Source organism: Channa argus, chromosome 18 (genome assembly GCF_033026475.1).
Source record: "Channa argus isolate prfri chromosome 18, Channa argus male v1.0, whole genome shotgun sequence".
NCBI classification, from domain to species: domain Eukaryota; kingdom Metazoa; phylum Chordata; class Actinopteri; order Anabantiformes; family Channidae; genus Channa; species Channa argus.
In genome coordinates, this window is record NC_090214.1 from 14,796,918 (window position 1) to 14,813,758 (window position 16,841).

Sequence of the window (16,841 nt, forward strand, 5' to 3'; positions counted from 1 at the left end):
TTCCCACCCCCATTTCCCTCCCTCATCTCATCCTTCCTTCCTGTCCCCACTTGTTCCCGCTCCCCATTTTCTCCCCTTCCCGCTTTTTTCCATCCATCCTGTCTGAATAATGCAGTGGCTACGCAGCTGCACTGCCATTGTCCCTGCTTCAATGTTAATGTTGTGTCCTTGTCACAATTATTGGGTCACTATCATCCATCACAGCTAATCATTGTCATACAGATACACAGACAAGCAAAGCACATTATGGAGAACAAAGGCCCACACATGTAGAGAACAAAGGTGCACATGGAGCAGAGAAGCATGCTGCTGTTTATGACACTCGTCTTAAATTAAATGAGGAAAATTTAAAAAGCAAACACAACAGGATTGATCATTAAGGATTGGACTGTCATTAAAACAGATGACATACGCAAAATGTGTAGATTAAAATAATATATTTTTAAGCAAGTCTTGTTAGCTAAAGTCTGAGAAAAGTACATAAAGTATTTTCAGCCTAATTTAAAACCTTCTATCCCAATCCATTATAGGCTATGGCAAAAGCTATTTAACAGGGAAATGCCGCTCCAACAGGAGACAAAATTTCTTGCTTGCACAAGAAATTTCCACAAATTGTCACTTTACATCACAATGATTAGTATGTGTCCAACATACGACTCTGAATTCCACAAATGTACTCCACATACATTTGAATGAACACTATTTTGTTTGTGATTTTTTTGTTTGTATGTTGTTTATTATGTTTAAGTGAAAGTTACCATGACCTCACATCCACCCTATTCTCATCAACGATATAGCCTTGAAACACCTGAAGGGACCATTACATATGGCACTAACGTTCACTTGGACTCATGGATGAACTTATTACCATATAAATCTGGATTAACAAGCGTATAAACTGCGACTTGAGTTAGTTATGCAGTTGCAGTGCATCATTTCAAGTTATTTATACATCCACATATTGATAAATGACAACAGATTTACAAAAAGGTATTGGTATGAGTGCCAGGCATGAAAAATGCATGTTTGTAACATTGCAGATTCCCATTTAATATATCGACAAGGAAACAGACTTTGACACAACACCTAAAAATAAACGAGTGTTTTAAAGCTTTTATTAAGACGTTATTTGCAAGTAAATATACTTTTATTTGTATTATTGCAATTTGTATTGTTTGTATTGTATTGTATTATTTTTTGTTTACGCAGTAAGGAACTCGTGAGCTATGTCTGCTCTCACTTCCTACCATTTTGTACAAACATAAGACTTTGCTTTGTTTTACATCAACAGTCTTCCTACTCTTGTTGTCCCAGTTAAATTTGCAGTAAAAGATGTCATATGATTATGACATGGCATATGACATCATCTCTTTCTGTCTTAAACACCTCTTTGTGGTTTGGCTTTGGTTCAGAATCATGGATTTAGAGAATAGAGTGTGCTTGTGGTGGAGGATGGTTCTTTTGAGTTGTTTGTTTGATTTTCATCAAACAAGCACTTTTTAGTGAAGGACCCAGTGTGTTTGGATTTAGACTGTTACTGATGTTAGGTATTTGTAGGGGTGGGGTGAAGGAGAGGGGGGTATTATGGATTAGGTTAAATAGATCCATTAAAACATGAAAGGTTGTTGATAGATGATGTGATGGTATTAGACATGTCCTCTCAGAGACCAGAAGCTTTAGGGTATTGGACTTGTGTGTGTGTGTGTGTGTTTCTGTTGGTGTGTTTGAGTGCACGCATGCTGCAAATGAATCAATAGTGATGAGAGCAGACTGGCTTCTATTACCTATTTAATTATCCTCCATGAAACAAACATTATAGCAACTTGAGATTACTAAGACTGCAGTCCTTCACACACACACACAAACACACACACACACACACACACACACACACACACACACACACACACACACGTACAAACACACAGGAACCAAAAAGGCCAGGGAGACATTTACTGAAATAGAAAGTAAGAAAGACTCAAGGTCACTAAATAAGAAAAGAAGACAAATGTATTTTCAGGCTAGAAGGGCTCATTTGAATAACCTCTGACCTTTAGGTGGAGAACAGAAAGTAAAACCAACCTGAAGCATGATGGTCCAGAGTTGAGCCTGGCAGGTAGGGATCAAGTCCTACCTGCCTCTCTGCAGTGTCCTTACAGTTGTCAGCCCCCGGAAACCCCGCAAAAACCCACAAAGACGGTGTCTACTCACTGACCACCTCTAAATCAACAAGAGGATAAACATTGTCCTCATAAAAACCTAATAAAAGTTAAAACGTCTCCTCTTACAGAATAAAACCCAATCAAATCCAGACCATTAAATCATATAAATTTTCAAACTCGTAAAAGCAGAGGCTGAGGTGGAGGAGTAGCAGCAATCTTCTACTCAAGCTTATTAATCAACCCTAGACCCTAACATAGTTAGAACTTGAAAGCTTTACTCTTAGTCTCTCACACCCAAAGCAGAAAACTCAAAAAACAGTTAGATTTGTCCCTACACTGTTCAGTTTTTAACTGAATTTTATGACTCCTTTACTTTTCTCTTTCCACTCACTCCAACTAATCAAGGCAGGTGGCTGCCCACCCTGACCCTGGTTCTGCTGGATGTTTCTTTTGTTAAAAGGATTTTTTCCTGCCTCACCAGTGCAAAGCTCGACAGTGCAATTGACTCCCAGATTAACAAAGGGTGTGGTTAGTGGTTGGTGCTGCTGCCACACAATAGAAGCTAGAAGGTTGTGGGTTTGCATCCCCGGCCAACCGGGGCCCTTCTTGGGCATGTTGACTGTGTGTGTTCCTATGGGAACTCCAAAAACCATCCATGTTAGGTAATTCTTCTTCTTTATCTTTTGGCTATTCCTTTCAGGGGTCGCCGCAGCGAATCAAGTGCCTCCATCTAACCCTGTGCTCTGCATCCTCTTTCCTCACACCAACTAACTTCATATCATTTTTCACTATATACATAAATCTTCTGCATGTTAGATTAATTGATGACTCTAAATTGCCTGGAGCCCCCTGCGACCCTGGATGGAGTTTAACAGAGTTTAAGTTAGAGTTGCAGTGTTTCTGATGCATTGTTTTTCTGTTTAACGGTAGCCAGGGCATCTCTTACACACACACACGCACACATACTTTACAGCACCACAGAGATAGATCTGAGCTCAGGTAAAGCATAAAGGCAGAAAGGTAATGTCAGCTTTGCCCACAGTGATCATGTGTATGTGTTAACTATAGAGAGCTTGTCTAATTACAAATCGTATGAATATGCTAAAATCAAAGTAACAGCATTAAAACTGAAAGCAGTGCTTTAATTTAAAATTTATCACAATTAAATTTTTAATCGATTGCCAATCTATTGAGATGACAACTTGCAAACCATTTGGATGCTGCTCCTTGGAAGTAGCCTGTGTCCATCTTCTCCCATCTCTCTCTCATTCTCTCTCTCTCTCGCTCTCTCTCTCTGGCATACAATTATTACATAACAGGAAATTTGTGCTGTGTATGTTTTTGTACAGTATTAAAAGCAACTTTGTGTAACATGACTCCGTATGTGTGACCTAGAAATGTTGAACAGTCTCTCATGGCTTCATTAGAGCATAAACCAAAAATTCTGAATCTATAACTTACAAATTATCACCCTGCTCCAGCCTTGCAACTGTGTGTCTTTTTTGGTGTCATTGTTTTGCATAAATTTGCTTCTTTTTTGTATATTCCCATACCAAGCCGCTCAGTTTTCCTCATATGTTGGATTTTTATGGTTTCTGTCACCCCTCCCCCATCCCAAACCTGCTCTGCTTGTTGTTCCCACTCATAGAATTGCAAAGTATGAGCCACTAGTTTTCACACTGAGATCTCATTTGAAATGATTGCTTTAATAGTCTTAGCAGTTGTCAACACAGTGTCCTGGATAATTTGAGGATATAATGGGTTAAAGTTATGACCTTGTGTTTGAAAATATTAAACTTTCTTATTACAAAGTCAAGTTATTTTCATACCTCAATTGGCTATAGATCCACTGTAGCCTTAAAAGCAATGGTCACCGGTGTTTTGAGACATTTGACACCTGTTGCAGAGGACAGAGGACATAGGCCTGTGTAGTGATCGGAAAAAAATAATGTGATCTTTTTTTCTTTTTAGAGACAATAATACTGGAAATTTACATTTTTGCTGTGTAGAGTTATTTAGAATACAACTGATGTGGCTGTCTTGAAACTCATTGTACATTGCCAGTATGCGCAACTCTGGTCTCAACTCAAGTCTGATGTCACTGGGTTAAAAGAATGACACATAAGCCAGAACTGGCCATTTTGTGTCTTACAGATAGAAGTAAAGGTCCCCCTTTGCATGGGTATGAAATGCACAGGGAGTCAGTCAATTACAATCATAATCGCTTTTGAGCACGTTTCCTCAGTTTGTTGTGTTGTGGCTTTTGCAGCGTGTTTCTTACTGCTGCACCTGTTATCAAAATGACGAAGTTGTTTTTTTCACCTCTTGTCATTATGTAGACAACACTACCCCTTTTGTTATACCACTGCTTTTCTTTTGTTTGCACTGATGATGAGGATGTAGATTCAACAGTGAGGATTTTATAACAGTCCAAATTTTGGAAGTGCACTAGTGCTGACATTGCCTGTGTAAAAAATAACCAGGACTTCCACTGCAGAAGATATCTGAACTAGCTCCCCCTGTTTTGCAACTCTATATCAAGGATAAGAAAGGCAATACAGGGGAGTTATCAGTTCCAGATCCTATGCGAAGGATCACTGCAACATTTCATCACCTCTCTCTAGCTTGCCCTTCACTTTTTTTCCCTTTTGCCAAGTCCCACCTCATCACCTCTCCTTCTCTCTCACCCCACTTCTCCAGCGTTCTCTCATCTTCCCCCCCCCTGCTGCATCCTCTCCCACTCTCTCTAACTCTTCCCCTCCTCCCCGCATGTCTGTCTGCTCAAAACTGGAGCAACATCTTAATCGAGGCTCAGAGAGACGTGATGAGAATGTTTAAACAACCCCAGCTCTGCAGTGCAGACACAAACACACACACAAATTCTGGCAGCCAATTAACAGCCCGCAATCAAGTGCCAAAGGAATAACTGCATGTTGATGAGTGTGTGTTTGTGTTGAGCTGGTGGCCGTCAGAACCACTAACACAGATAGAAGGATGTCTCTTTTATGTGTTTAGGGGAAAGAGGGGGATTATGGTGCATTAAAAATAATTTCCATGAGGGACAACTTAAAGACAGGAACAAGGAAGTGCCAGTTTGTGCCTGAGATTCTCTTTGTGTCTTTGTGTGTGTGTGTGTGTGTGTGTGTGTGTGTGTGTGTGTGTGTGTGTGTGTGTGCGTGCGTGCTTGTGTGTGTGTGAATGTGCGTTTCAATATGCACTGTAGGTGTGTTTGTGCATATAATCGGCATTAGGAGAATAATGCAGGAGATTTTTGTGGAGTTAAGCCTTGCTTTCTCTGCCTTCTTCTCTCCTCCTCCTCATCCTCCCTTTCTTTTTTGTTACCTTTCATTCTCCTCCTCTTTGCTTCTATCCTTTGTGCACTTTGAGGAGTTCATCCAAAGGTGAATGCAGACAAAACAATATTTCTCCCATCGCAAATAATCATATATTCTCTTTATGTGTCAAAACCATTGACACCAGCCTTGACACAATATCCCAGAGCAGCAAGGTGCTGTCGTTGCCAGTCCTAGTTTCATCATCCTTTTTTTGTCTTCGTTGTTGTTATGTCAGATAAAATATGGTGAAACTGTGGGTTTAAATCCCGGATTTTTCTAAATATAAAATAATCGCATGAGATGTCTAAACCAGTATTAACAGAGTAATATTCTCAATTCAAGTACAGCACATTATGACCAAATGATGCTGTAAGGCCACCCAAGGAATCATTTAGAAGAACACCCGGCTAAGTCTGGTGTTTTCTTTTTTTCATTGAGACAGGTATTTATGCTTCCCCTGCTGACAACTGTAGCCAGAGGCATTATGTTTACAGTCTGTCCATGTATCTGTACTTACATCTCATCCTTGTGAATGTAACATCTCAGGAAAGCTTTAAGGAATTTCTTGACATCAAGGATAAACTGATAAAATTTTGGTGGTCAAAGGTCAAACTTATTGTGATCTCACTTTGTCCCATTCTCATGAATACAGTATTACAGTAAGTATTTCAAAATAATTTGTATAAATGTCCGATTGGACTCAAAAATGAACCTATTAGACTTTGGTGCTCAAACATCAATAATCAAGGTCACTGTGATCTCACCTCAGTGTCTGTTAATTTAAACATTAGAGAAACACTTTCAGGGGATTTCTTTAAATTTGGCAAATCTGGCCAATTTTACAATTTGGTGTCCATTAGGTCCCAAGCAGAGACTGTCAACATTTTGGTAGCCAGAGGTCAAACACACTGTGAGCACACCTCAGTCTCAATCTGATTTAACAAACATATGTCAGAAAAATCAAGATATGATGAAAGGCAAACTATATTTGACACTTCCATGCATTCTACTGTATTTATTTAGTTTTTGTCAACCTGGGATGACAACTAGTGGCAAACTGCTGAGATCACAGCCAAGTTCTTGAGATTTGGCAAATAGACATGTTGGGAATAGTTTACAGAAGGAAATGCTACTATCTAGTGGAGATGTATAGAAATGAAAGAGGGAGGTAAAAAGTATGTGCCATTTTTTAAACCTTTGAACAAGCTTGTGCTGGGATATTCAAGACCATTCCTCATTGATCAATGATCATTTGTAAATTAAAGAACTCATTTCCAATTCTAAATTTCCAATTTCCATCTGAAGTTTGGTGGTAAAGACAGCGAAACCATAAAATACAAGACAAAGCAAACTGTGAAAGGGCTATACGGGAGATGACGGGGCGGCCCTTTGGCCTTCAATGTCATCTTCTGGTTATCTTTATCTTCTGGCAATCTTTTGGTTATCTTTATCAGTTGTACCACACTGGAACAACATTGGCAAAGCAATATTTATTGTGTCCCCCAATTTGCAGCTGAGATAGAGTATGAGCAAATAAAGATACAGTAGGTTCTCGCAATACAGAGGGTAAAATGAGTGGGACTGTAAGATCAGAGCAGTGCTTGGATTTTGCATTGATGTTTCTAACTTGTGTGGGAACAACAGGAACAAAATGCAAAACTCCCACTCACACACACACACACACACACTAACAGCAGGCCCATGCAGGAGGAGGAGAAAGTGAAGGTAAATAGGACCTACAGTTTCTGACCCGAACATGCTGTATGTAATATAAATGTGTAGTTTTTAATTTGTACAACGCGTGATCATTGAAAAAGTGTTCTGATGTTTGAAAAAAATAATTAATTGTATAATTTTTCTTTTGAAAAAAAAGGGAAATGGGTCTCACAGACCTAGCTTTTAAAAAAAAATTAAATTCCATTATCTGGATGATTTGACTTTTTAATTTTAGTTTGGACATTTTTTAATTATATGAAGCACATCAAATCTTCTGTTTTACAAAAGTGAGCATTAGAAATTCCAAAAAGTTTTTGATCAAGCAAAAAATCATGAGTAACACCTCCACCTGATGGAGACAATCCAAGAAACACCACAGCAGAACCTGTTCTGCATTTTTCAAATCCAGCTCGGGGCAGGTCCACACCTGGTGGAGTGGGATTCAAACTTGTGGCCTTCTGTATACCAACCCAATGCTCTACCACTGAGCCACGAGGCCTCCTTCCTTACAATTGATGTCTACAGTAGTCATATGATTAAACTACAGAAGTTACTGTTCTGCATAAATGTTCAAAAGATAGAACATAATATTATTGAATGTTAAATTCTGTGTAAAGTTTGTCTAGATGTTATGAAGTGTGTTTACCAAAAAAGGAAATGAAGTGTATTTAATCAGTCAGTTCACAGTGCTTTTATACTGATGACAAGTATCACACGCTTCATGCAATGTATGACTAAATTGTAAACTGTAAAGAGGAGGGTGAATTTGTGTGGAGAGATGAAATTTTTAAAAGGTGATGTAAAATTAATGCATGAAATACATTATATAAAATTGTATAATATTAGTGAAAAAAAGTAAAACTGCCTGAGATATTGTTCTACAGTAAGTAACTTATTACTGATGACTATATTGTTAACTGTTTCATTGTGCAACTCATTGATCACATAAATTAATCAGAAAAACATCCTGAAAGAAGCATAAACGTCTGGTGACGTCAGAACTCTAGAGTAACACCTCCTCCTGGTGGAGACATATGGTAACGACAGGAACGTTCCTGAGGATTCTGGAGCTCCTCCATGTAGAATATAAAAGCAGTGACAGTCTCGCTGCTCAGACACAAAGCAACACAAGCGACACAGAAGAGAACAGACACTTTAACAGTGTTTCAACTCATAACAAGAGGACTCAACTCTAAACACACATTAAAGATGCTGTGCTCTCATGGATTCCAGTCTGCCCTCAGTCCTTTCATGGACTTCTACTGTCTTCCACGTAGTCTGTGGCCAGAGGTCAGACCTCTGCTCTACCAGCAGGACCTACTACAGAGGAACCTACAGGAGCTACGCAGCAGTCTGGAGCTGATGAACAAACTTCAACACAAGATCCTGGAGGAGACGGAGCCTTTCCAAACCAGAGGGGCCCTGGAGCCGGTCCCCTTCCAGCTGCAGAAAGAGGGAGAGCACTTTGGCCTGACCCTGGACACTCGAGGCTTTTCCCCAGAGGAGCTGTCTGTCAGACAGGTGGGCAGGAAGCTGAGAGTCAGTGGGAAGACAGAGAAGAAGCAGGAGGACGGGAAAGGCTCCTACTCTTACAGTCTGCAGGAGTTCAGACAGGAGTTTGATCTGCCTGAAGGACTGAACCCTGAAGCCGTCACCTGCTGCATGGATCCAGACGGGAAACTTCACATTCAGGCGACTGAAGCTCCACGTGTTGAGGAGGCTGAGAGAGAGCTGACTATCAAGAGGAGCTCGGAGGAGAAAACACAGCAGAGTGTGTGTTCACACACAGAAGGCAGCAGCACAGAGAACGACAACAACACACAGGACAAACCTGAACACATGGACTGATCACAGCATTGTGGGGTCGATTAAAACTGTTTCATATTGATGGATGAGGTTATTTTCTATGTTTGTATTTGCAACTGAACATCATTAATAAATTGATATATCTTAATATTTCGTTTCTGTGGTGTTTTACTTGTGTATTTTGTAATATAATCTTTACCACAGCTATGTGCTGAAAACTCTTTTTGAAAATTTAAATAAGAGAAAGAACAGTCCTAAGTGAAAAACAAACAATTAAGAATATAAAAGCATCACTTAAGAAAACTTAACATGCACTGTCAAAATAACTGGCAACAACGAGTAAAACAATGAAAAATGTAACCTAATAACACAAAACTTCAAGTAGAACACTTAAAATATCTAAAACATTAATGATATGATTAAAACTAGCTGTGATGTGTCCAAATAACCTAAAATATCCCAATTATTAGTTTCTGAACCAAAAACTAAATAAACAAAATGTTAAATGTCACAGAAAATTCACAGTGTAAAACATTAATTTTCCTCAGCAACATCATTTAAATATTTGAGTATATAAAAAGTAAAGAAAACATGCTATTAAAACCTTCCAGAAATGTAGTAAAATATCATCAAAATAAGACTAAAATATGTGATAACTTTATGATAAAGACACAGGGAAGACTTATATGGAATTTTTTCACTACAAATGTTAGAATTAAAATCAAATGAGTTTTTCTCACGAATGATGTTTACAGTAATAATATATTAGAACTTGCAGAATTTTATTTCTGCGTGGATGTTCAGAGGAGAAAACATTAGTTATGTATGTAAATTTCTAGGTCTGTAGTGGTTATTATTAGGTTACATATATTGCAGTATTATGTAATGTTGGACTTCATCTGGATGTGATGAAGCTTGTTTGTTTAAAAAATTAAATGTATGTAATCAGTGAATTCACTGTGGTTTTGAACTGATGACAAGTTTCCTCTGCCACATGCATATTTATGACTGAAAACTGTAATGGGGAGGCTCAATACAAAATCTAAATATAGTCTATATATAAGTAATATTTCTAAAAGCTAGAGAACATTTTATAAGGAAATTAGTATGAAACTAAACACTCTCAGTGATGGACAATAAAAAAGTACCATTAAATTTTTCACCACAAGAAAAAATTATACCAGTGAAAATAATGTTAACTGTTTCATTGTGCACCTCATTGATAACATGACTTATTCAGAAGAAACTTCCTGAAAGAACCATAAACGTCTGGTGACGTCAGAACTCTAGAGTAACACCTCCTCCTGGTGGAGACATGTGGTAACGACAGGAACGTTCCTGAGGATTCTGGAGCTCCTCCATGTAGAATATAAAAGCTGTGACAGTCTCACTGCTCAGACACAAAGCAACACAAGCGACACAGAAGAGAACAGACACTTTAACAGTGTTTCATCTCACTACAAGAGAATTCAAGTCTAAACACACACTGAAGATGCTGTGCTCTCATGGATTCCAGTCTGCCCTCGGTCCTTTCATGGACTTCTACTGTCCTCCACGTAGTCTGTGGCCAGAGGTCAGACCTCTGCTCTACCAGCAGGACCTACTACAGAGGAACCTACAGGAGCTGCGCAGCAGTCTGGAGCTGATGAACAAACTTCAACACAAGATCCTGGAGGAGACAGAGCCTTTCCAAACCAGAGGGGCCCTGGAGCCGGTCCCCTTCCAGCTGCAGAAAGAGGGAGAGCACTTTGGCCTGACCCTGGACACTCGAGGCTTTTCCCCAGAAGAGCTGTCTGTCAGACAGGTGGGCAGGAAGCTGAGAGTCAGTGGGAAGACAGAGAAGAAGCAGGAGGACGGGAAAGGCTCCTACTCTTACAGTCTGCAGGAGTTCAGACAGGAGTTTGATCTGCCTGAAGGACTGAACCCTGAAGCCGTCACCTGCTGCATGGATCCAGACGGGAAACTTCACATTCAGGCGACTGAAGCTCCACGTGTTGAGGCTGAGAGAGAGCTGACTATCAAGAAGAGCTCGGAGGAGAAAACACAGCAGAGTGTGTGTTCACACACAGAAGGCAGCAGCACAGAGAAAGACAACAACACACAGGACAAACCTGAACACATGGACTGATCACAGTATTGTGGGGTCGATTAAAACTGTTTCATATTGATGGATGAGGTTATTTTCTATGTTTGTATTTGCAACTGAACATCATTAATAAATTGATATATCTTAATATTTTTTTTCTGTGGTGTTTTACTTGTGTATTTTGTAATATTATCTTTACCACAGCTATGTGCTGAAAACTCTTTTTGAAAATTTAAATAAGAGAAAGAACAGTCCTAAGTGGAAAACAAACAATTAAGAATATAAAAGCATCAATTAAGAAAACTTAACATGCACTGTCAAAATAACTGGCAACAACGAGTAAAACAATGAAAAATGTAACCTAATAACACAAAACTTCAAGTAGAACACTTAAAATATCTAAAACATTAATGATGTAATTAAAACTAGCTGTGATGTGTCCAAATAACCTAAAATATCCCAATTATTAGTTTCTGAACCAAAAAACTAAATAAACAAAATGTTAAATGTCACAGAAAATTCACAGTGTAAAACATTAATTTTCCTCAGCAACATCATTTAAATATTTGAGTATATAAAAAGTAAAGAAAACATGCTATTAAAACCTTCCAGAAATGTAGTAAAATATCATCAAAATAAGACTAAAATATGTGATAACTTTATGATAAAGACACAGGGAAGACTTATATGGAATTTTTTCACTACAAATGTTAGAATTAAAATCAAATTAGTTTTTCTCTCGAATGATGTTTACAGTAATAATATATTAGAACTTGCAGAATTTCTTTCTGCGTGGATGTTCAGAGGAGAAAACATTAGTTATGTATGTAAATTTCTAGGTCTGTAGTGGTTATTATTAGGTTACATATATTGCAGTATTATGTAATGTTGGACTTCATCTGGATGTGATGAAGCTTGTTTTCTTAAAAAATTAAATGTATGTTATCAGTGAATTCACTGTGGTTTTGAACTGATGACAAGTTTCCTCTGCCACATGCATATTTATGACTGAAAGTTGTAATGGGGAGGCTCAATACAAAATCTAAATATAGTCTATATATAAGTAATATTTCTAAAAGCTAGAGAACATTTTATAAGGAAATTAGTATGAAACTAAACACTCTCAGTGATGGACAATAAAAAAGTACCATTAAATTTTTCACCACAAGAAAAAATTATACCAGTGAAAATAATGTTAACTGTTTCATTGTGCACCTCATTGATAACATGACTTATTCAGAAGAAACTTCCTGAAAGAACCATAAACGTCTGGTGACGTCAGAACTCTAGAGTAACACCTCCTCCTGGTGGAGACATGTGGTAACGACAGGAACGTTCCTGAGGATTCTGGAGCTCCTCCATGTAGAATATAAAAGCAGTGACAGTCTCACTGCTCAGACACAAAGCAACACAGAAGAGAACAGACACTTTAACAGTGTTTCAACTCATAACAAGAGGACTCAACTCTAAACACACACTGAAGATGCTGTGCTCTCATGGATTCCAGACTGCCCTCAGTCCTTTCATGGACTTCTACTGTCCTCCACGTAGTCTGTGGCCAGAGGTCAGACCTCTGCTCTACCAGCAGGACCTACTACAGAGGAACCTACAGGAGCTACGCAGCAGTCTGGAGCTGATGAACAAACTTCAACACAAGATCCTGGAGGAGACGGAGCCTTTCCAAACCAGAGGGGCCCTGGAGCCGGTCCCCTTCCAGCTGCAGAAAGAGGGAGAGCACTTTGGCCTGACCCTGGACACTCGAGGCTTTTCCCCAGAGGAGCTGTCTGTCAGACAGGTGGGCAGGAAGCTGAGAGTCAGTGGGAAGACAGAGAAGAAGCAGGAGGACGGGAAAGGCTCCTACTCTTACAGTCTGCAGGAGTTCAGACAGGAGTTTGATCTGCCTGAAGGACTGAACCCTGAAGCCGTCACCTGCTGCATGGATCCAGACGGGAAACTTCACATTCAGGCGACTGAAGCTCCACGTGTTGAGGAGGCTGAGAGAGAGCTGACTATCAAGAGGAGCTCGGAGGAGAAAACACAGCAGAGTGTGTGTTCACACACAGAAGGCAGCAGCACAGAGAACGACAACAACACACAGGACAAACCTGAACACATGGACTGATCACAGCATTGTGGGGTCGATTAAAACTGTTTCATATTGATGGATGAGGTTATTTTCTATGTTTGTATTTGCAACTGAACATCATTAATAAATTGATATATCTTAATATTTCGTTTCTGTGGTGTTTTACTTGTGTATTTTGTAATATTATCTTTACCACAGCTATGTGCTGAAAACTCTTTTTGAAAATTTAAATAAGAGAAAGAACAGTCCTAAGTGGAAAACAAACGTTTAAGAATATAAAAGCATCACTTAAGAAAACTTAACATGCACTGTCAAAATAACTGGCAACAACGAGTAAAACAATGAAAAATGTAACTTAATAACACAAAACTTCAAGTAGAACACTTAAAATATCTAAAACATTAATGATATGATTAAAACTAGCTGTGATGTGTCCAAATAACCTAAAATATCCCAATTATTAGTTTCTGAACCAAAAAACTAAATAAACAAAATGTTAAATGTCACAGAAAATTCACAGTGTAAAACATTAATTTTCCTCAGCAACATCATTTAAATATTTGAGTATATAAAAAGTAAAGAAAACGTGCTATTAAAACCTTCCAGAAATGTAGTAAAATATCATCAAAATAAGACTAAAATATGTGATAACTTTATGATAAAGACACAGGGAAGACTTATATGGAATTTATTCACTACAAATGTTAGAATTAAAATCAAATGAGTTTTTCTCACAAATGATGTTTACAGTAATAATATATTAGAACTTGCACACTCTGTGGTGTTTTACTTGTGTATTTTGTAATATTATCTTTACCAGGAGAGAACAATCCTTACTGGAAAACAAATGTTTAAGAATACAAAAGCATCACTTAAGAAAACTTAACATGCACTGTCAAAATAACATTATTGTTGGGTTAATTAAAACTATATCATATTGATGGATGAAGTTATTTTCTATGTTTGTATTTGTAACTGAACATGATTCATTGAACATGATCAATTGAACATGATTAATTCATTCATTCAGTGTCTCATATTACATTTGACACACCGTGAAATTTATTTCAACTTTTATTGCCTGTCCTCCTTTTTTTTACTGTTAATACAACCGTTTCCCTTTGGAAGTGCAAACAGGACTCTGTGGCAGGACTTGCATTTGTGGAGTTTATTATTAAAATTGTCAAGATGTGTCTTTTATTAAATCTGCCTTTTTAAAGATAGACATATATAGTGAATATAGTTAATGTTGTTTGGGCCATTTTTGTTAATAATGACTGAACTTTCTTGATATATAAGCATTAACATATTATGAAGTCAGTACAGTGGGATACAATAAAATAAATTTTGTCAACTTTTTCAGCACTATGGGTTATTTAAATGTGTTTGTTGAACCAGTGTCATGAAAGCTTGTAAGACCAATTACCAAACAAAGTGAAACAGAACTTGACATCATTAACCATTTTGCTGGATTGTTTCTAATCTTACCTTTACAAGAATATCAGTGTTTTTACATGATCGTCATCCCCATATGCTATATTTGTGTTTTTATCATTATCATCAGGGTTATCACTGTTGTACCATCTGTATAGATGGAGATACTTCATTTTTATTTCATTTAATTTTTTTATTTTCATATTTCATTTTCGGATATCCCTTTAAAAACGCTGTCAGGCTGTGGTAACATCCAGAAAAGTGTGTCTCGTTTGGATATTGTATGTGTCTTTGAGCTGTACTGTGATAAGCAAGAAACACAGAGCAAATTCAGAGTTAAAAAAATCAGAGTAAAAAAAAGATTCTCACATTTAAATGTAATATTGTTGCTAGTTAACCAGTGTATGTGTGTATGTTTGTGTGTGTGTGTATGTGTGTGTGTGTGTGTGTGTGTGTGTGTGTGTGTGTGTGTGTGAATGTGTGTGCGTGTGTGTTCATGGGTGGGAGACAGAGACAGTTGTCAATAGACGGATGGAGGTTTTTTTGTAGAGGATGGACATTATCTTTTTCTTTTTACCTGTGTACTTCAAACATAGTATATACTTTCTTATATATCATCCATGCAGTAAAAATTAAAATCTTCTTCCACATATCTCATCCAGACAAACATTAAAAAATACCTTTAGAAAAATAACTTCTAGAGTTCTACTATGTTACATCAATTTATTTATTTATTTATTTATTGATTTGTCCTTTCGGCTCATCACATAAGTTCAGGGTCACAACAGCGGATCATTGTCCGCATGTTGACTTTGAACAGTTTTTACGATGGTTGCCCTTCCTGACACAACCCTCCCCAATTTCTACTGGGCTTGGACCGGCACTGCACAGCTGAGGGTGGGAATGAGGTGCTGGGGGTTCAGTGTCTTGTCCAGAGACATAAAGGAGGGACTAAGGATCGAACCACTGACCCTGTGGTCTGTGGAAGACTGCCTTACCAAGCCTTACTGAGCTACAGCCGCGCCCCTATTATTTTACATCAATAGTGAGAAAACAAGTGGATTTTGATTCCAACATTTGTTTTAAATCTTCCCTATATTACTGTTTGTAGTGGTCACATTTTATTTTAATATTTTGCAGATCTTTTACTACATATCTGGAATATTTTAATAATATAAAATATATATATATACATATATACATACATACACACACACACACACACACATATATATATATATATATATATATATATTATTATGTATTTTAATTATATTCATATATCGAAATTATTTCTTTTCAGGTAAATTGATGTTTTACACTCATACCACTGCTATTTTTAATAATTTCAGTAATATGTATTGGATAATTCACCTGTTTTATATTAAGTTTGTGTTATTAGGTTCAATATTTAAGTGAAAACTTTAATATTTTACACATTGTTGCCAGTTATTTTGACAATGCATCTCAAGGTTTTTTTTACTGATGCTTTTATTGTATTCTTAAACATTTGTTTTTCTTTGCGAATAGTGAATTTTCTTATTCACTATTATTTCGAACATTTGTTTTCATTAAGAATTGGAGAATTCATCCTCCGAGCTCCTCTTGATAGTCAGCTCTCTCTCAGCCTCCTCAACATGTGGACCTTTGGTCGCCTGAATGTGAAGTTTCCAGTCTGGATCTATGCAGCAGGTGACGGCTTCAGGGTTCAGTCCTTCAGGCAGATCAAACTCCTGTCTGCAGTCCTGCAGTCTGTAAGAGTAGGAGCCTTTCCCATCCTCCTGCTTCTTCTCTGTCTTCCCACTGACTCTCAGCTTCCTGCCCAGCTGTCTGACAGACAGCTCCTCTGTCACAGTACAAGTCCATGAAAGGACTGAGGGCAGACTGGAATCCATGAGAGCACAGCATCTTCAGTGTTTAGAGTTGAGTCCTCTTGTTGTAAGATGAAACACTGTTAAAGTGCCTGTTCTATTCTGTGTTGCTTGTGTTGTTTTGTGTCTCAGGGGTATGGCTGTCCCAGCTTTTATATTCTACCCAGAGGAGCTTCCGCGTCCTCAGCAAGTTTCCTGTCATTGTCACATTTTTTCCAGTTGGTGGAGCTCCTACTTAAGAGGTTGGTGCAACTTACTCATTAAATTCCAAAAGACTGAATTTATTCAAGATGCAGTAATCATAAAGTTATTTCTAACTTACCTTCAATGAAATACAGACAAATA

General features: G+C 37.9%; 3 protein-coding genes across 3 annotated transcripts; all 3 read left to right on the forward strand.

Moving 5' to 3' along the window:
- Window positions 1-8,316: 8,316 nt before the first annotated feature.
- On the forward strand, window positions 8,317-9,167 carry LOC137104220 (heat shock protein 30-like). Its single transcript, XM_067485147.1, has one exon. It carries the CDS (start codon window positions 8,423-8,425, stop codon window positions 9,059-9,061), a length of 639 nt encoding a protein of 212 aa, XP_067341248.1. The 5' UTR covers window positions 8,317-8,422; the 3' UTR covers window positions 9,062-9,167.
- A 1,236-nt stretch (window positions 9,168-10,403) lies between these two features.
- LOC137103687 (heat shock protein 30-like) lies at window positions 10,404-11,253 on the forward strand. The gene has a single exon (XM_067484252.1). It carries the CDS (start codon window positions 10,512-10,514, stop codon window positions 11,145-11,147), a length of 636 nt encoding a protein of 211 aa, XP_067340353.1. The 5' UTR covers window positions 10,404-10,511; the 3' UTR covers window positions 11,148-11,253.
- A 1,235-nt stretch (window positions 11,254-12,488) lies between these two features.
- On the forward strand, window positions 12,489-13,333 carry LOC137103671 (heat shock protein 30-like). Its single transcript, XM_067484215.1, has one exon. The coding sequence runs from the start codon at window positions 12,589-12,591 to the stop codon at window positions 13,225-13,227; it is 639 nt and encodes a 212-aa protein (XP_067340316.1). The 5' UTR covers window positions 12,489-12,588; the 3' UTR covers window positions 13,228-13,333.
- Window positions 13,334-16,841: the final 3,508 nt, after the last annotated feature.

Coding starts and splice junctions, on each gene's coding strand:
- LOC137104220 (XM_067485147.1), top strand. CDS start 8,423: ATGCTGTGCTCTCATGGATTCCAGTCTGCCCTCAGTCCTTTCATGGAC.
- LOC137103687 (XM_067484252.1), top strand. CDS start 10,512: ATGCTGTGCTCTCATGGATTCCAGTCTGCCCTCGGTCCTTTCATGGAC.
- LOC137103671 (XM_067484215.1), top strand. CDS start 12,589: ATGCTGTGCTCTCATGGATTCCAGACTGCCCTCAGTCCTTTCATGGAC.